The sequence below is a fragment of the Protopterus annectens genome, chromosome 8.part0 (genome assembly GCF_019279795.1).
Source record: "Protopterus annectens isolate FY-2018-M chromosome 8.part0, PAN1.0, whole genome shotgun sequence".
Taxonomy (NCBI): Eukaryota; Metazoa; Chordata; order Ceratodontiformes; family Protopteridae; genus Protopterus; species Protopterus annectens.
In genome coordinates, this window is record NC_056741.1 from 1,379,729,676 (window position 1) to 1,379,750,805 (window position 21,130).

At 42.1% G+C, this 21,130-nt stretch overlaps 1 protein-coding gene across 1 annotated transcript in view; it reads right to left on the bottom strand.

Moving 5' to 3' along the window:
- LOC122809444 (cerebellin-4-like) overlaps positions 1 to 21,130 on the bottom strand; it is a 147,758-nt gene that overhangs the window by 38,595 nt on the left and 88,033 nt on the right. The window contains exon 4 of the mRNA XM_044080963.1: positions 10,991 to 11,119. Within this exon, the coding sequence (XP_043936898.1) occupies positions 10,991 to 11,119 (129 nt within the window). The remainder of the gene's footprint in view (positions 1 to 10,990; positions 11,120 to 21,130) is intronic.

The following is a 21,130-nucleotide window of genomic DNA, read 5'->3' on the forward strand; positions in this document are numbered from 1 at the left end:
TATTTATTGTTGTGGTGAGGTTTAGATCCCTGGAGCGTGTGGCTCGAGGGGATATGGTTTTCTTTATGTGGAGCATGTCCATCAATTCTGGGTTGGACATGGCCTTGTACGTCAGGCAGAGATCACCTCTGAATAGGCGGTATGCAACCGAGTACAGCTGGAATTTCTTCAGTCGAGCTGCATAGGGCATCTGCTTGAGGCCAGTGATCCTCTTGGTGAGGTACTTCTGTGGTCTTTCCAGATGTTGCAGGTGTCTTGTAAGGTACATCCCGAATGGGGCATTGTACTCTATGATGGGTCTGATGAGTGATGTGTAGAGGAGCCCAATGACCTTTTTTGATCTGGATGCAAACCCTTTTGTGATTAGGTGGGCCACGTAGAAGGATTTTCTAACCACTTTGGCAATGTGATTATCAAAGGAGAGGTTACTATCTACTTGGGTCCCCAGATCCCTTATTACGTCTTCCGTATTTAGGGGGCTACCACCTATGTGGTAGTTTGTGGATACTTTGTTTTTTCCAAAGGGGATGACTATGCACTTTTTGGCATTTAGCTTGAGGCCATGGCTTTGACACCAGGTATCTGTCTCAGTGAGACCCTTTTGGAGGATGTCTGTGTCAGCCGGAGAGTCAATTACAGCCCCTAGTTTGCAGTCGTCTGCGAACTTGGTTAGCCACAGTCCTCCTGTGCTTGCCTGTACCTCTGAGAAGTATATGCCGAACAGGAGGGGTCCTAGGACTGAGCCCTGGGGAATGCCACTTGTAACCGGTTTAGAGTCAGACCTAGCTCCTGCAACTCTTACCATGTGGGTTCTGTCCATGAGCCAGTTGGCAACCCATCTCGTGATGTAGGGGTTTATGTTCGGGCTGGTGAGCTTATCTATAATACCTGAGTATGGAATGGTGTCGAAGATCTTTGCAAGGTCTAGGTAGGCTGTGTGGACCACCTTTCCCTTGTCTATAGCCTTGGTAACTGTCTCAAAGAAGTCCACTAGGTTTAGGAGGCATGATCTGCCCTTAACAAAGCCGAACTGGATAGGGTCCAGTGTTTGGAGGTTCCCAATGTCTCTGTTAATGAGATCCATGATGATGCACTCCATAGCTTTGCAGACCAAGCTAGTCAGGCTTATAGGGTGATAGTTCCCGGGGTCCATTGTGGCTCCAACTTTGTGGAGCGGAATAACTGTTGCTGTGTGCCACTCTGTGGGCAGAGAGCCTATGGAGAGGCTGAGTTTAAACAGTGTGTTTAGATGAGGGGTTAGTTCATCTTTGAGCTCATGTAGGATGCAGCCTGGGACACTGTCCAGTTCCATTGATGCTGTATTTTTGGCATTGGAGAGGGCTGTTTTAACCTGAGTGTCTGTGACTTCAGGGGCACTACATTCTTCTGTTATAGTTATGGGCCCTTTTGGGGGTGAGAGGGGGGGTGAAGTTTGCACTGAACCTGTCTGCCAGGATGTTGGCTATATCAGTCGGTCCAGTGTAGTTTGTGCCATTCCTCACTAACTCTGAGCAGATCTGAGAATTGCCACCCAGATTCTTGACATAGCTAAAGAATGCCTTGTGGTTATCTTTGGAGTCCATGGCAATTTTTCTTTTGAAGCTAGCCTTGGATGATTTTATGAGGGAACGTAGTTTCTTGCTGATACTGATCAGGGATGTCTTCCCTTCTTGGGATTTTACTCTTTTCTGTACTAGTTTCCTCCTTCTATTGTATAGCTTGTTTAAGGCAGGGGTCCACCAGACTGTTTTCCTTTTCTTGGAGGAGTGAGTCTTGGTTTTGTTTGGGATAGCATGATCCATGCATTCTTTTAGGTGCCCATAGAGTGCAGTAGTAAAGGATTTTGAAGCTTGGACAGCGTTATCCTTTAGCATGGGGGCTTTGAAACTTCCCACCTCAGTCTTAAGTAATGTGAAGTTTGCTTTTGAAATGTTTTACATGGTGGTTTCTTTGACCGGGGGTGGTGGCGGAATGTGGATATCCAGAGTGATTAGTTTATGGTCAGATCTAACCAGCAAGGGGTTGACCTCCGGTGTGGAACACCGGTCGCCCATGTTGGTGATGACCAGGTCCAATATGTTGTCACTTCTGGTGGGGGTGCTGACCAGCTGATCCAGGGCATTTGAGTTTATAAATTCTAGGAAATGTTGGGCAAGGGAGTTTGTACTTGAGTAGTTCTCCCAGTTAATGTTTGGGTAATTGAAATCACCCTATATCAGGGTGTTTGGTAGGACCTTTATGTTCCCCAGTGTTTCCAGGAATGTGGAGTGGGGGTCCTGGGACATGGTGGGTGATCTGTAGCAAGCTATAATTTGAATAGCAGTTTTGCCCATTGTTAGTTGCATGTGGACGATCTCTGAAGCATTGTGCTGTGCCACTAACCTGGAGGTGTGGGTATCCTTGATGAATATGGATACTCCCCCACCTTTTGTATTTCGGTCCGGGTTTTGTGGCCGAAATGTATGGTATGAGTTGTAGCCTGGTAGTGCTCTCTGGAGCCTTAAACTAGGTTTCTGTTGCTGCACATATATCGATTTTCTCCATACTGAGGAGTGCCTCTAGTGCACGCATTTTGAGGTTTAGACTTCTGGCATTGAGTAGCATTACCCTCTTTTTTTTGTTACTTGTGTTATTTACGGCAGTGGGTTTGTCTTTTGAGCCTTGCCTAAAAAAGGCACTATGGGGGTGGCAAGAGCCTTGGCCAGTATTCGAACGCCTAAGGGTGACAGGTGCAAGCCATCTCTAGTGAAGCAGTGTGGCTTGTCGAGCATGTCATCCCAGGCTGACAGATGCTGGATCCCCTTTTAAATGACACCAGAAGCTTAGCCAATTGTTGAAATTGATCATTTTTTCTCTATACCGTTGTATCATTCTTGGTGAGGTCAGGATGCTACTCAGGGTCAGGGCCTGGGCTACGTGATCAGAGAGCTCCTCCATGTCTCTTTTCATGTAGTCCAGGGAGGTACGGCTCAGGTCATTCACACCGGGGAGTATTGATCAGTACACTATACCAATAAACAGATATAAATAAATAAATAAATAAAATGTTGCAACAGTGCAACACCTACATTTAACTCTGACTTAAGAAACTATTTATATAATGGTGGTGTAAAGAGGTGGAGACAGACAGTGACAGATTGCATAGTAGCAGTCATGGAGTATTTATGTGAATTTGTACGAGATGGAAGGTGGAATGAGGAGAAGAGCTGTATATGGAGGAAATGCAATAATAAGATGGATGCAGAGTAGCACAGGGCTCTTTTTTTTTTTTTTGTTGGAGGCCACAGGATTGGCCCAGTGGCTCCCCTTCCTGCAAACACTTGACCCATTTGTTCCTCCCTTGAGACATGAGCCCCGTAGCCAATGCTTTCTCTGGTGGAAGTGAGAGTCAAGTGTTAGGGAGTGGACTGTGCTAGTTTGAAGATCCTCTGTACTGTCTTATCCCTACTCCTTTGGCAACCTGAGAGCTCCAGTATAGCTGCCTTGGGAGGTGACTGCATATTTCCACGCATGTGCAAACTCCTAAGCAAGCAGTATACCACTTGCAGTGTGGACATGGAGGGCTATTCATGCTACCAGTGATTTACCTGCATTCCTGCTGGTGTAGTCAGTAGAGCAAACCAAGCTGCCTCCCTTACCCCAGGATGGGCGAGCTGGCACTGGCCACTCACTCTTATCCTCTCTACCTGGTTCCTCCAGCAGCTTTGCTACTAGCTGCACATGAGCTGTCCTGAGTGCAGTCAGGGCTTTAGCCTTCTGTGCCTTGGGGATGAGGCACATCTCATTCTTTTGGCTTTATTATGAAGTATTAGTGCTAGAGGAGGCAATAGTTGCAGAGATGAGGAATACATAAAGTGTTCCAATACAAACTGAAGGCAGTACCCTGATCCAAGGGAAGATATTCAAATAAATCCCAAAACAGTATCTTTAGGTATTCATAGTATCCATTTATTAAGTAAAACATTAAGCACTTCCGTCCCAGTGATCAGGACTTCATCAGAAGTAAGATCTGTAGCATGGATACAGAATACATAAACTGTTTCACAATGAACCAAAGAAGTCACAGCTATACAAAAAAATATCAGTGTAAGAAACCATTTCTACTTTTCAGAGACGCTTGTTTAGTGGCAATGCCAACGGATGCAATGGTGATGGATGTAGTGGTGCCAATAGTGGAGGTCCACATCAGGCCTAATACCAAGGGGTCTGAAGCTAAGTATGTGTGGGGTGGGAGATGTAGTAGGATTTCAAACTGGTGGACATGATTAGTTTGTGGGAATTTTTCTGATGAACATAGGTATGACCATGTCACTGAATATCCACCTACATGAAATCAGGCATGTTGAAATGATTGTGGAAGTACTGTGTGGTAAGGCTGACCAAAAAAAATCATTGTTTGTTTAAAGAAGAAAGTTAGCTGAGAAGGCTGCAGGCAGTGAGTCTGCATACAGTGCCACAGAACCAATTCACAAGATCGGGTTTAATGGTACAACAGACCTAACTGAAAGTTGTGAGGAGAAGGAGTCTTTGTCTTCTAAGTTCTCCCTGTAGAATTGTCATAGGACTTAGCAATCATTTCCTATGAAAGATAACAGGAAAAGAACATTTATGAATAAGGAATAAATGAATGAATGAATGAATGAATGAATGAATGAATGAATGAATGATGGTATGAAAAGTCTATGAAAGGTCAAAGAAACCTGATTCAGCAAGACAGGCTTTGGGGTACGTAAAGTGACTGCAAAGTCAAAATTCAGTGAAAATACATACTGTCATTCTAAGGGGATCCAGTATCTGTCTGCCTGGGATGACATGATCGACAAACCATGATGCTTTGCCAAAGATTGCCTGCACCTGTCGTCCTTGGGATTCTGGATACTGGCTAAGGCTCTTGCCACCCCTATAGTGCCTTTTTTAGGCAAGATTCAAATAACAAATTCACCACCTTAACAGGTACAAGCAAGCAAAGTCTGAGGGTAATGCTACTTAATGCTAGAAGTCTAAACCTCAAAATGCACTCACTCGAGGCACTCCTTAAAATGGAGAACATCGACATCTGTGCAGTGACAGAGACCTGGTTCAAGGCTCCAGAGAGCACCCCTGCATTACCAGTCTGTAATTCATACCACACCTTTCGGCCACCTAACATGGACCAAAGCACTAAAGGTGGAGGCGTATCCATATTCATTAAGGATATCCACACCTCCAGGCTAGTTGCTCAGCATAATGCATCCGAGATTATCCAAGTGCAACTAACTCTGGGCAAGACCGCAATCCAAATTGTATCTTGCTACAGATCCCCCACCATGCCCCAGCATACCCACTCCTCATTTCTTGATACACTGGAAAATATTAGGGTATAGCCCAACACCCTAATAATGGGCGATTTCAACTACCCCATCATTAACTGGGAAAACTACTCATGTACCAACTCTTGTGCTCAACATTTTCTGGAATTCATAAATTCCAATGCCTTGGATCAACTTATCCACACCCCCATCAGGGACAGCAATATCCTAGACCTGGTCATTACCAACATAGGCAACCGGTGTTCCACACCAGAGGTCAATTCCTCATTGGTCAGATCTGACCACAAGCAAATCACCCTAGACATCCACATCCCACCCCCACCCCCCATTAGGGAAACCACCGTAAAGAATTTCTCCAAAGTCAACTTCACACTTCTTAAAACAGAAGTCGCAAACTTCATGACACCCATGCTGATGGACAATAGAGGTACGACTGCTGAATCCTATACAATTGCTCTTTATAAGCACTTACACGAGTGCATGGATCATGCAATCCCTAAAAGAACCAAGATGCTATCCTCCAAAAAAAGGAAGCCAATCTGGTGGTGCCCTGCCATAAACAAACTCTACAACAGAAGAAAGAAACTGTTGCAAATAAGAGTAAAATCTCATGATTGGAGGAACTCTGTGGTCAGCCTCAGTAACAAGCTGAGATCCCTCATAAAATCCTCCAAAACTAGTTATGAAAACAAAATCACCACTGATTCTAAAGACAACCACAAAGCATTCTATAGCTATGTCAAGAATCTCAATGGCAACACTCAGATCTGCTCTGAGTTACAGCACAATGGCACTAAATATACAGAACCAACCGATATTGCCAACATCCTGGCAGATAGGTTCAGTGCTAACTTTACCCCTCTCTCATCCCCTAAAGGGCCTATCTCTATACCGGAAGAATGCAAAGTTCCTGTAATCACGGCTGCACAGGTAAAAAACACACTCTCCAAAGCCGAAAACACAGCATCCATGGGACCTGACAACATCCCAGGCTGCGTTCTACATGAACTACAGAATGAACTGGCTCCCCTCCTAAGTACCATGTTCAATCATAGCCTCACCTCAAACTTTGTGCCCACTGAATGGCACACAGCAACTGTTATCCCACTCCACAAAGGGGGAGCCACCACGGACCCCGGGAACTAACACCCCATTAGCCTGACGAGCCTGGTCTGCAAGGCTATGGAACATATCATCATGGAACTTATAAACAATGACATTGGTAATCTCCAAACTCTAGACCCTACCCAGTTTGGGTTTGTAAATGGCAGATCATGTCTCCTAAACCTGATAGACTTCTTTGAAGCAGTCACCAAAGCCGTAGATGAGGGTAAGGTGGTTCACACAGCCTATCTAGATCTCACCAAGGCTTTCAACACCATCCCCTACTCTGGAATTATAGATAAACTCACTAAAGTGGGTATAAATCCCTATGTCACAAGATGGGTTGCCAACTGGCTCACTGACAGAACCCACACTGTGAAAGTAGCAGACTCTAAATCCAACTTCAGACCAGTGACAAGTGGAGTACCACAGGGTTCAGTCCTAGGTCCTCTCCTGTTTGGTATCTACTTCTCTGAAGTGCAGGCTAACACAGAAGGTCTTTGACTAATGAAGTTCGCAGATGACTACAAACTAGGAGCCATAATCAAAACTCCTAATGATGTGGACATCCTACAAAAGGGCCTCACTGAGAAAGATGCCTGGTGTCAAAGCCATGGTCTCAAGCTCAATGCCAAAATGTGCATTGTCATCCATTTTGGTAAAAACTCTGTACCCATGAACTACCACATAGGCGGTAGTCTACTTAACACTGAAAGTGTGATGAGACCTTGGGACACCGGTGGACAGTAGTCTCTCCTTTGATAATCACATTGCCACAGTAGTCAGGAAATCCTTTTATGTGGCACACCTCATCACAAAAGGTTTCTCATCCAGGAAAAAAGAGGGCATTGTTCCCCTCTACTCATCACTCATTAGACCCATTATAGAGTACAATGCCCCTTTTGGTATGTACCTCACAAAACATCTACAACAACTGGAAAGGCCACAGAAATACCTCACAAAGAGGATTACCAGCCTCAAACTGATGCCCTACGCAGACCATCTCAAAAAACTCCAGCTTTACTCTGTTGCATATCACCTCCTCAGAGGCAATCTCTGCCTAACATACAAAGCTATGTCAAACCCAGAGCTGTTGGAATGCTCCACTTAAAGAAATCCCAATCCCTCCTAGCTACATGCTCTAGGGACCTAACCTTGTCAACACAATAAACAGAACTTGCTGGAGGGATAGATTCCTGTCCCAGAGACTTCCCATACTCTGGAATAAACTACCTATCTATATCAAACAAAGCTCCTCATTAGCACTCTTCAAGAAAAATCTTGATAATTGGATGGGAGATAGGAAATTCACCCTGGGGATCTCTTATGTGGCTCTGCTTGACAGGGGCACAGTAAAATAATTTTCTTGGGTGGCAAAAGCCAGGGTACTATTTGGCTAGGCTTATGTAGGCCATAGGACCAGTAGCCTAGTACCTACCTATGAACCTATGAACCTGTACAATTGCCTTTCCAAAAGATCCTTTGCTTCTTACAGAGGAATTCATATTTGAAATGGTAAACAGTGTGTTGATTTATTGTCCTATTAGGAACTTATTTTCTCCTTTCAGAGAAATGTAAACTTAGAACATTAAAAGGTGTGTTGGTTTGCGGTTCAGTATTCACAGACTTTTTTGAGTGATGATGGAATGTGTGCACATGGGGAGTAAAAACAAAACAAAAGAAGCCTCTTTTTGTGTTAGAGAAACTAAAAAAAACAATTGTAAACTCAGAAGCCAGCAGTCCTGAACAGAAAAAAATCATGCCCAATGAAGTTAAAAAATACTTTATTATACAACAGTTAGCTTACTGCTTTTGTCCTGGATGGGACTTCATCAGAACTACCTGTGGAATGCTGATCAAATGCTTTATATAACTTTCAAAGGTCACACGATTTCTACCAAGTCACATGAGAAGCAAAGTTCATTCAAACATTTATTTTTGAATCCATTCATCCATCTACATCCCGTTTTTCCCATTATTGCACATGGGGTCGTGGTGTCACTTCAACAATGACGGTCATCTGGAGCCAATATTTACACCACCGGGTGGCTAGCCCTGCTGTGGAATTATTTTTGAATAACTTCTTAATATTAGAAAACAGAATCAGACAACTAACTAACAAAGAGTATAGTAATACTGGAATTCAGGTATATATGTTATGTATAAATAGCATTAGAAAAAGAAATAATATTTTCCAAGAAACAAAAAAATTAATATAATTCAACCCAAAATTCAATCCAAACCCCTCTCCCGATAACTCACCACTCACATCTGCAATATAGTTCAACTCTTATTTCATAGATAGTATAGCATCTCTAACCAAGGATTCCTCAACATCTAATCCCAACCCTGCCCAATAGCCACATATCACTACCCACATCCTATATAAAACTACTCTTAAACAAACTTAAACTGTGCTCTTCTTCTGCTGATAACCTTCCAAGCAAGTACCTTAAAATAGAAGCCAATAGCATTGCCTATCCTGTCTCAGTCCTTATAAATAGTTTAATCTAGGAATCCCAAGTTCCCCTTCTCTGGAAAAAGTCACACATTATCCCTCTGCACAAAGGAGGAAATTTGACAGACATTAATAACTTTAGACCTATAGTAATCTTATCTCCCCTCACCAAAATACTTGAAAATTCAAAAGCAATTGCAAAACTATTTCTTACAGGAAGAACTCCTATCCCCTACACAACATAGATTCTATCTTTCCCATAGTACTAGCACTGCCTTTCTTACATATACAGATACTGTCAGTAAAGCTAGAGATAATGTCAAAATAGTCTCTTCCTTATTTCTAGACTTGTCTAAAGTCTTCGATACGGTTTGTCACAGCAAACATCTACTTAAAATGTCCTCACTAGGTCTCCCTCAGTCTGCCTTTCTGTGGCTCAACAGCTACTTGTGTAATAGGTATCAGTCAGTAAAATGGCACTCCACGCTTTCTCATTACCTCCTTGTCACCAATGGTGTACCACAAGGTTCAGTCCTTTGTCCCCTTCTCTTTAACATTTTCACTAACACCCTCTATACATCCACACAGCAGGCCACCTTAATACAATACTCAGATGATTCCACTCTCATATGCACATCTGACAACATGGTACACCTCAAAAAAATGACTCAAGAAGCTTTAACAGCCAAAGAAACATGTCTTCATAACTCACAACTCATGGCCAACCCAAAAAAGACCAAACTACTGCTTTCATTTCCCCAAATCCAACTCTCATGAATAAACAAAATCTAAAGTCCTCTCTCTTGATAATACAACCATTGAAGTCACTTCTCATAACAAATTATTAGGGGTGATAGTGGACGATAAGCTTACATTTGACCTGCATATACAAAATTGTATAAGAAAAACTCATCAAAAACTAGGGATGCTTTACAGAAGCAAAAACGTTTTCACCGACACAATCAAAACTACACTTGCCACTACTTATCTCCTCCCCACACTTCTTTATGGCACTCCCATCCTTACCAACCTCCAGGCTTCACAAAAATTTAAACTTGAACAATATTATAACAAAGTTGCTAATACCCCTTTCAGAACCCACCACTGTTTAACACTAAAAAGCCTAAATTGGTTAGAACTGCCTCATCAGCTAACATACACACATTTTCTTACCACCTATAAAATTATCCATCATCCATCCTGTCCAACACTAAAAAATGTTCTACACAACTATATTCCCAGTTAGTAATTGCAATCCAATGAACATAAAACTCCTGTCTGTCTACAAACCTATCAAATCTGTTGGGCATTGTCTTTACTTGTATAAGGTTGCTCAGGCCTGGAACTCCTTACCTGTATACATCAAGTCAGTACCCTCCCTCCCATCTTTCAAAGCCACTCTGAAAGACTTCCTAGCTGAATCTGTCTCGGTTCTTGCTCAAAACCAGGGTAAACTATATCTGTCTCTCCAGCATGTTCTGTTTAAGTCACAGTCAAAATTCTGGTCCCTAGACATTGTATTTCTGGTACTGTGCCCCCCCCCCCACAGAACAGACTTTCCGTCCATGTGAAGCTGACCTCGTCTATTACCCAGTTGAAGCACAACCTAGACTAGTGGATGGGGAATAGGAAATTTGCACCAGGCCTGGCACCCATATCCCTTATGGACAGAGGTAGCTTATAAATGCCTGTCCCTCAGTGTCCTATTTAAATACAGGGCATCATTATTCTTTCAGGAAAACTTGGCTAGATTTAGAAAGACCCCCCCCCCCCCCACCTGGGTTGTTAGCCTAGGAACAATGTATGAATCTATAAGGGACTAATGATGAGGCTCAGCAGAATTATCTCTATTTTTTTTTTTTTCTGAAGGGGGCAAGCCCCCTAAATCCCCAAAGTCTGCATCTTTAAATATACTAACTCAAAGACTGAACGGCACTGGGAGTAAGGATAAATGTCATTATCCCTAGTATTGTGCAGTCTCACTGAAATCAATAAGGACTTTTTAACTGAAGATGGGAGATGACAAAATAATCCTAAAAGTTTCCATTTTAACAAAACCTTAGTTGATGAATAGCATGCTTCCCACTGGAATTTGTAAAGTTATCATATCTGAACTTACCCAATGAAGGCCGGTAGCCATTGCCTCTGTTCAGAAGTACATTGTTGTAGGCCACAGGCGCGCTGACAGTAAAAGGTCCATAGCATTTGGATTTATTTAAGGTTACAGAGAATGCCACTTGGTATGAAGCTGAAAGAAGGAAACAAGAGAAAAGGAAGTATTATTCAAAATATCATACATATGTATACGATTCACAGTTTTCCAGTAAATTAAGAAAATGACTATTCACACTGCAAGCTGAAAGTAGAGCTAGTCTCTAGGTAATTGATTGTGTGTTTTACGTTTTTATTAATCCTTGAAATCCATGACTTCAGGAAAAAGTAACTTTGTTGTATATATACAGTGTTTAGTGTTTTTCCTTGAAAAAATGATGTAATGATGTTGCTCTTTTACAACATTATTGCCAAAATTCAGCAGGCTTTTAACTGATTTGATACAAATGTTAACACCTCAAAGCAATCCCGAAATTTAAACATAATTTACAATTAATAAGTAAATAAATAACAAATGGGTCAAAAGCTAAAGTGAAATGCAACTGGCTTTTCTTTTTGCATAGTATATAAATTAAGGTGTTACTACTTTTGGCCATACATGTGACATGCCACTCCATTAATGCTTAACTTCTGATGGCGTACTGGTCTTTTCTCAGGATCCTAATTTTCAGATGTCAGGTTCAATGTCACCATCCAGAACAGAGCACACCAACTGGAGAGCCAGTAGGAGTAGAAATCTCCCCAATTTTAAACATAAAATGAAGTAGTATGTAGCACTATGAAAAATATGTATTTTTTTTCTACACAAAAACATCCATATTTTTTTTTCAGCAGGGGCAGTTGTTGGGAGACTCTGTCTTTAGAAAAAGACTTTCAGTGGGGAAAGCAAAGAAGAAAACAGAAGTGCCGGTCTGATAACTGACAGTGGAAGGGAAGAAAGTTGTGGCCAGGCTACAGTTTGCGGATGTATGGAGTCTTGGAGATCTTACTTCTTCTGTATCACAATCAGAGTAGAAAGTTCTGTGGTCAGGAGAACTTCAAACCATAAAGAAGGGATAGGTTTTATAGAAGGTTATGGAGACAAGCATGCAAATCTGTCCAGATTGTATTCTGCAAGGCCTTTCTTCCACAATGCAAACTATCTGTGGTTCATAGGTTCATAGGTAGATACTAGGCTATCTGCCCTAGGGCATTTACAAGCCTAGCCAGAGTGTATTTGGCTTCTGCCTCCCTATTAGATTAGCCTACTGTGCCTCTGTAAAGTAGGTCACAGAAGGTACCCTTTTAAGATTAGTTTACTGTGCCTCTGTCTAGAAGGGACACAGAAGAGATCCCAGGGGTGAATTTGCGATTTCCCATCCACGCGTCCAGATTTCGCTTGAAGAGGGTCAGCGATGGGCTATGTCTAACATGAATTGGGATTCTATTCCAGAGTGAGGGGAGCCTCTGGGAAATGAATCTGTCCCTCCAGCATGTCCTATTTATTTTTGTGCTGAGGTTTAGGACCCTGGAGCGTGTAGCTCTAAGAGACTTGGATTTTTTGAGATGGAGCATGTCCATTAATTCTGGGTTTGACATGGCTTTGTACATCAGGCATAGATCGCCTCTGAGTAGGCGGTAAGCAACTGAGTAGAGCTGGAGTTTCTTTAGTCGAGCTGCATAGGACATCTGTTTGTAGCCCATGATCCTCTTGGTGAGGTACTTTTGGGGTCTCTCCAGTTGCTGCAGGTGTCGGGTAAGGTACATCCCAAAAGGGGCATTGTATTCAATTATGGGCCTGATGAGTGACGAGTAGAGGGGCACAATGACCTCTCTTGATCTAGATGCGAACCCTTTCATGATAAGGTGGGCTATATAGAAGGTCTTTCTAACCACTTTGGCAACGTGATTATCAAAGGAGAGATTACTATCTACGTTGGTCCCCAAATCTCTAATTATTTCTTCCGCACTTAGTAGATTACCACCTATGTGGTCATTTGTGGGCACCTTGTTTTTCCCAAAGGGGATGACTATGCACTTTTTAGCATTTAGCTTGAGGCCGTGGCTCTGGCACCAAGCATCCGTCTCTGTGAGACCCTTTTGGAGGATGCTTGTGTCAGCTGGAGATTCGATTACAGCCCCCAGTTTGCAGTCATCTGCGAACTTTGTCAGCCATAATCCCCCCGTGTTAGCCTGAACCTCAGAGAAGTATATACCGAACAAGAGAGGTCCCTGAACTGAGCCCTGTGGGACGCCACTTGTAACTGGTTTGGATTCGGACATGGCACCTGCGATTCTGACCATGTGGGTTCTATCTCTGAGCCAGTTTGCAACCCATCTTGTGATATAGGGGTTGATATTTAAGCTGGTAAGCTTATTTATGATGCCCGAGTGGGGTATTGTGTCGAAGGCTTTTGCGAGGTCTAGGTAGTCTGTGTGGACTACCTTGCCTTCATCTATGGCTTTGGTAAATGTTTCAAAGAAATCAACTAGGTTTAAGAGGCAAGATCTGCCCTTAACAAAGCCGAATTGGGTAGGGTCCAGTGTCTGGAGGCTCCCAATGTCTTTGTTTATGAGTTCCATGATAATGTGCTCCATAGCTTTACAGACCAGACTAGTCAGGCTTATGGGGCGATAGTTTCTGGGGTCCGTTGTGGCACCACCTTTGTGGAGTGGGACCACTGTAGCTGTACGCCATTCTTTGGGTATATATCCTGTAGTAAGACTAAGTTTGAACAGTGACTTAATGTGAGGGTTCAGTTCTTCTTGGAGCTCGTGTAAGACACAGCCTGGGACACCGTCCGATCCCATAGATGCTGTGTTTTTTGCTTTGAAGAGGGCAGCTTTCACCTGTGCATCTGTGATGTCAGGAAGGTTACATTCAGTTGGGATAGGCATTTGCTCCTTTGGGGGGGGGGGAGAAGTTTGCACTGAATCTGTCTGCCAGGATGTTGGCTATGTCTGTAGGTTCGGTATATTTTGTACCGTTATGCAACAATTCAGAGCATATCTGGGAGTTTCCCCCCATGTTCCTGACATAACTAAAGAAGGCATTGTGATTATCTTTAGTGTCTAGGGCAATTTTTCTTTCGAAACTGGCCTTTGATGATTTTATGAGGGATCGAAGTTTCTTGCTAATACTGATCAGAGATGCCTTCCCTTTTTGGGATTTTGCTCTGTCGTGTAGTAGCTTCCTCCTTCTGTTGTATAGCTTATTTATGGCCGGGGTCCGCCAGACCAGCCTCCTGTTTTTGGAGGAGTGAGTCTTGGTTTTATTTGGGATAGCACGATCCATGCATTCCTGCAGGTGCTCATAGAATGCATTTGTAAAGGATTCTGCGGATAGGGCTGTATTATCCTCTGGCCCAGGGGCTTTGAAGGATTCCACCTCAGTCTTGAGAAGTGCAAAGCTGGCTTTTGAGAAGTTCTTTACAGTGATTTCCTTGGCTGGGGGTGGGGATGGGATATGGATGTCCAGGGAAATTTGTTTATGGTCTGATCTTACCAATGAGGTGTTTACCTCTGGTGTGGAACATAGAGTCCCCATGTTGGTGATGACCAGATCCAATATGTTGTTCCCTCTTGTGGGAGTTGTGACCAGTTGTTCCATTGCGTTAGAGTTTATAAATTCAAGGAACCGTTGGGCGTGGGTGTTTGGGCTTGAGTAGTTTTCCCAGTTAATGTTTGGGTAGTTGAAGTCACCCAATAACATAGTGTTTGGAGAGACCTTCATATTCTCCAGTGTTCTCAGGAATGCCAAGTGGGGTTCCTGTAATAGGGAGGGTGTTCTGTAGCAGGCTACAAACTGAAAGGCAGTTTTTCCCACTGTTAATGGCACATGGATGGTTTCCGATGCTTCGTGCAGTGCCACTAACCTGGAGGTGTAGGTATCTTTGATGAATATAGATACTCCCCCTCCTTTTGTGCTTCGGTCTGAGTTTTGGGGCCAAAACGCATGGTATGAGTTATAACCTGGTAGTGCTGGGGTGCTCTCAGGACCCTTGAACCAGGTTTCTGTTACTGCACAGACATCGATTTTCTCCATACTGAGGAGAGCCTCGAGTGCGTGCATCTTGAGGTTTAGACTTCTGGCATTGAGTAGCATTACCTTTAGTTTTTTATCCTTGGGTTGTCTATGGAGGTGGGTTTGTCCTTTGAGCCTTGCCTAAAAAAGGCACTATGGGGGTGGCAAGAGCCTTGGCCAGTATACGAAAGCCTAAGGGTGACAGGTGCAAGCCGTCCCTAGTGAAGCAACGTGGCTTGTCGAGCATGTCATCCCAGGCTGACAGACACTGGATCCCCTTTGAATGACACCAATACTTTAGCCAATTGTTAAAACTGATCATTTTGTCTTTATACTGCGGTATCATTCTTGGTGAGGGCAAGATGCTACTCAAGGTCAGGGTCATACCAGCCTCGGCTACATGGTCAGAGAGCTCCTCTATGTCTCTTTTCATGTAGTCCAGGGAGGTACATCTCAGGTCATTCACACCAGCATGGACAATGATGGATTCATACTTGTACTTACTTTGGAGTGAACTGAGTGCTTGCGTTATGTGGCGGATCCTGGCAACCGACAGGCAGCTTACAGTGACCTTCTCCTTGTTCAGTCTGGTGAGCGGGATGTCAGTGTGCCGGACAATAGAGTCCCCTATAACAAGTGTATTTGGTGTGTTGTTTGGCCTTAAGGGCTGTGACTGTGAGGCACACTGATTTTGTGAGATATGTGACTCGTGGGTATTGTTGAGGGGTGGCTGTTGCTTGGATATCTACTTAGAAGGTCTTTGCTGTTTAGGCATATTTTTATTTAGAGCCTCCGAGTATGTTTTTGTGTGTTTATGTGTTGGGTATACAGATGCAATAGGTCTGTGTGAGACTGGATTTGTGGTGTGGGTGGTTACCGTTTCCTCCTGACTGACTGTGCCAGTCTTGGGTTGAGAAAGCTCTGCCTCCAGTTTGGCTGTGTAACTGCATCTCTCACATGTATTAGAGTTTGTTGGAAGGAGGAAAGGGTTGTCTGTGTACATAAGGCAATTGTAACATTGCCTCAAAATTCCCAGATTCACCAGCTGGACTGGAGAGTAGCCTTGAAACTGACCCTTGGGCATACCAGATTAGTATAAGGAACTGTTTTTTTACTGATCAGATCAGAGAAGGGAACTGATTTTTCACTTGATCAGGAAGGACCAATCGGGAGCCTAATACTTATGAGACGTCAAGGAGGGTGTAGTGCTTTAGTTAGTTAGTGTTTCCTTATAAGAGCTGAGCAAGTGCAGGGCTTTAGAAAGAGAATAGAGTGATTACTTTGAGAATTTGAACAGTTCTAAGGGAAAAAGTGAAGAGCAGACTTTGTGGAGCCTGGAATAGTTTAAACCTGTTTAGGCTGCGCTGCTCAATGCTGCTCAGTGCGCAAAACAGCGCAAAAAGAGAGTTGTAGGGTTATAAGAGAGAGAGATCAAGGAGTTTAGAATTGAACCAAAATGGCCAATAAAACTACAGCTTCTAGGTAGTAACCACTCCTCCAGGGACAGGCAGGCTGTTCAATGTTAACCACTCCCACTGGTGAACACAAAGACTTCCCTTTAGCCCAAACAAGCACAGGCCTTCTAGAAACTTCCAAACAGTTCAGAACAGCAAATCTGTAACTGAACTTTCTTAACTTTCAGAAAGTGGGAAAAAAGCAAGATTTGTTTTTTTTTTTTTTTTTTTTTTTTTTGTAGTTTAAAGGTAGCAGAGATACACAAGCAGCAAAATAATCACAACAGTGCAATAAATGACCCCACACTTGAGTGCTAGGCCAAAATCAGGTAAAATGCAGTTTTTAGAGAAAAAAACGATTTAAAATTAAGTGCAACACAGGAAATGCTGTAAACAGGCTCTAGATGTGTTCCAAGTATTGTTACTGTTACAGATATAAACTTTAGCAAGCCAGAAAATGCCAAAAAGTAGGTGGCAAAGCAGTAAAACTTAACAAAAAATCAGAAGAAAATACTTAAAAACACAAAAGTGGCTCCTTTTCTTCTCTCAGCGTTTTCTCCCCTTGGTAGGTGCTTCAGCAACAACTAGCAAGCATGAAAAGACGCCAAAACCATGAGGCAGCCGGGTTTTAAGAGAGACATATCAAGGAGTTTAGAATTGACCCAAAGTGGCCAATAAAACTACAGCTTCTAGGTAGTAACCACTCCTCCAGGGACAGGCAGGCTGTTCAGTGTTAACCACTCCCACTGGTGAACACATAGACTTCCCTTTAGCCCAAGCAAGCACTGGCCTTCTAGAAACTTCCAAACAGTTCAGAACAGCAAATCTGTAACTGAACTTTCTTAACTTTCAGAAAGTAGGAAAAAAGCAAGATTTGTTTTTTTTCTTTTTTTTTCTTTTTGTTGTAGTTTAAAGGTAGCAGAGATACACAAGCAGCAAAATAATCACAACAGTGCAATAAATGACCCCACACTTGAGTGCTAGGCCTAAATCAGGTAAAATGCAGTTTTTAGAGAAAAAAAATTATTTTAAATTAAGTGCAACACAGGAAATGCTGTAAACAGGCTCTAGAGGTGTTCCAAGTACTGTTATGGTTACAGATATAAACTTTAGCAAGCCAGAAAATGCCAAAATGCAGGCGGCAAAGCAGTAAAGCTTAACAAAAAATCAGAAGAAAATACTTAAAATCACAAAAGTGGCTCCTTTTCTTCTCTCAGCATTTTCTCCCCTTGGTAGATCCTTCAGCAAAAACTAGCAAGCCTGAAAAGACACCAAAACCACGAGGCAGCTGGGTTTTAAGAGAAACAGATCAAGGAGTTTAGAATTGACCCAAAATGGCCAATAAAACTACAGCTTCTAGGTAGTAACCACTCCTCCAGGGACAGGCTGGCTGTTCAGTGTTAACCACTCCCACTGGTGAACACACAGACTTCCCTTTAGCCCAAGCAAGCACTGGCTTTCTAGAAACTTCCAAACAGTTCAGAACAGAAAATCTGTAACTGAACTTTCTTAACTTTCAGAAAGTGGGAAAAAAGCAAGATTTTTTTTTTTTTGTTTTTTCTTTTCTTTTTGTTGTAGTTTAAAGGTAGCAGAGATAGACAAGCAGCAAAATAATTACAACAGTGCAATAAATGACCCCACACTTGAGTGCTAGGCCAAAATCAGGTAAAATGCAGTTTTTAGAGAAAAAACAATGTTAAATTAAGTGCAACACAGGAAATGCTGTAAACAGGCTCTAGATGTGTTCCAAGTACTGTTACTGTTACAGATATAAACCTTAGCAAGCCAGAAAATGCCAAAATGTAGGCGGCAAAGCAGTAAAACTTAACAAAAAATCAGAAGAAAATACTTAAAATCACAAAAGTGGCTCCTTTTCTTCTCTCAGCATTTTCTCCCCTTGGTAGGGGCTTCAGCAACAACTAGCAAGCCTGAAAAGATGCCAAAACCATCAGGCAGCCAGGTTTTAAGAGAGACAGATCAAGGAGTTTAGAACTGACCCAAAATGGCCAATAAAACTACAGCTTCTAGGTAGTAACCACTCCTCCAGGGACAGGCAGGCTGTTCAGTGTTAACCACTCCCACTGGTGAACACAGAGACTTCCCTTTAGCCCAAGCAAGCACTGGCCTTCTAGAAACTTCCAAACAGTTCAGAACAGCAAATCTGTAACTGAACTTTCTTAACTTTCAGAAAGTGGGAAAAAAGCAAGATTTTTTTTTTCTTTTTGTTGTAGTTTAAAGGTAGCAGAGATACACAAGCAGCAAAATAATCACAACAGTGCAATAAATGACCCCACACTTGAGTGCTATGCCAAAATCAGGTAAAATGCAGTTTTTAGAGAAAAAAACTATTTTAAATTAAGTGCAACACAGGAAATGCTAAGTGGTAACCATATACACTGCCTATTGTAATGAATGTTTAATGAAAGACAATAAATAAATAAATAAATAAATAGTCTTTTTTTTAACCATTAAAGGAGTACCGCACCCACAGACTCAAAAAACATGTTTAAAACATCATGGCATGATGTTTCCTACACTTTAACAGCACTCTGGGATTATTTACAGGATTTTAAATATTTTTATATGTAATTCCAGACTCTGACCACCTGGAGGCTGGCAAATTGACGTGGTTTGGATAAATCAGGTTGCCATTCAGTATCCCAGAAATCTTTGTTTAGCTCAAAAATGTTACATCATGCATGCCTCCGTTTGCCTAAAGTTCCTGTCATTTCATAGATGCTGCATGCGTACAAAGTACTGAGTAAAATAGAACAGTGTAAGTAACATTCCCTGCTGCTGAATGACTACTTAAAACAGAAACAGTGCAAATGCCACAGAACACACTCAAAGTGCTGTTTACTACTGCCTTTTTTTCTAATTTAGTTTAAATGACACTAATTTGTGAGACAATGAATTCCAGTCCATTTACTTCTGCCCTCCCCCATAACACTTAGCTTTCCTAGCTGTCAAAGTCCTGAGGGTAATTTGACCTGGTAATTCCATTGATTGGCAGATCTCAGCAGGGTGCTTGACTCATGTAATTTAATCTTTGCTCTAGCATTTCCTTTGTTAGAGGGGACATTTTTTTGCTGCACTATAGCCATGGCCTTACTTGACTGCATTCACGTCCAGTAAGGTCTTGCACCAAGGAGCTAAAGAATAAAACATTTATACTATTAACCAGTTTAGATCTTTATTAATTTAAGTGTTAAGGTATCACTTCATGCTTCTACCTTGTTAAAAATTGAGATTTACATGTGCAAAGTGTGTTGGTATGCAGTGTTTGCCTTCATATGTTTTTACTCCACTGGTTGGTTTGCAAAAAAAAACCTTTTGCAGTGTCCCTGGATTTGTCTTTGTACATACAAACCACATTGCTATATCTTCCCCTTCCTTTTTCTTGTGTCTAGAAGTCACTTATAACAAAGTCAATTTTTATTGATTTTTTTTTAAAATAAAGGACATCAAGGTTAATTTACCTTGAATCAGATAATGGATGCCACTGCAAAGAATCACTGTGGAAATATTTGTGCATGGACAAAATCCCTTACTAAATCTATTTGCCAGCCTCCAGTTCAATTGGTGCAATGACTTTAATATACTGATGTGTTCGCTCATGCCTTCCAAATATCTCCACCATTACATACCAGTTTTGCAGTGTAGTAACCACCTGACATGCCCATATACTTTAGCCATCAATATGCAGCTACTCCTGTTCATGTGAGTATCTGGATTCATTTTCAGACTTAAGGTGTGGAAGCTGCACTGAATAATTCTAGGTGCTTGTTCAGGTTTCACATGATGCTTGCTTAGAGCTACTCTCATGTTAAGCCACTATAAATATGTTGCACTGCCACCTCTGATACCAGGGTAATGTTTTAATCTTTCTATTTCCACACTGCACACTAGCAGTATCTGGTGCAAATACAACAGAGAAGTATGCAAGCGATACACCACCTAAGCATCATTTGCCATGCAGAATGTACAAGTATGCATACTAAATTTCTGTGTTTCCAAACATCGGTGTTACTACACTACTACTAAATAAAATTAACATATTGAAATGTAACATGACCTGTTACCAGATGTAATTAAGATTTTTTCCTGTATAAACAAATTTCCATGATTCTATGGCTGTTTGGTTTGATTCAATTTACTGGCTACCTGTAGAGGTTTGCTCTTTCTTAGCAAGTTGCAGTAAATATTTTGTTATCCGGTTGTTTACCTGGTTAGTTTGACTGGGCACACTATGAATGTTTCCAGCGGCATCCTGGGGTAAAAGCTCAAAATGGTGCCATCTCAATGGTCTGACCTTGTACTGTAGTCCCTTAACTGCTGCCTTGCATATCTTGCATAAGGCAGATCTGAATTATCCATTGCAATGTCCAATTCAGTGTTTCATCTACAGATTGTGTGCCTACTGCCTTTGACAAATGCATTGCCTAGGTTACAGTAAAAAAATAACATTGCAATTGGGAATGGATGGCAAACCAAAGAAACTAAGACAGTCACAACTACAGTACCCAACATTAGAGTACAACTTATGATTTCCTATCCATCTACAGGTTGCGGTAGTAGAACCCACAGCCATATGCATAAAAAGCAAATATACTCACTGATGTGCTGCTACCACTGCTTTCAAGTGCTGTAGCACAATCACTGATGACCATATGCTAAACAAAAAATTACA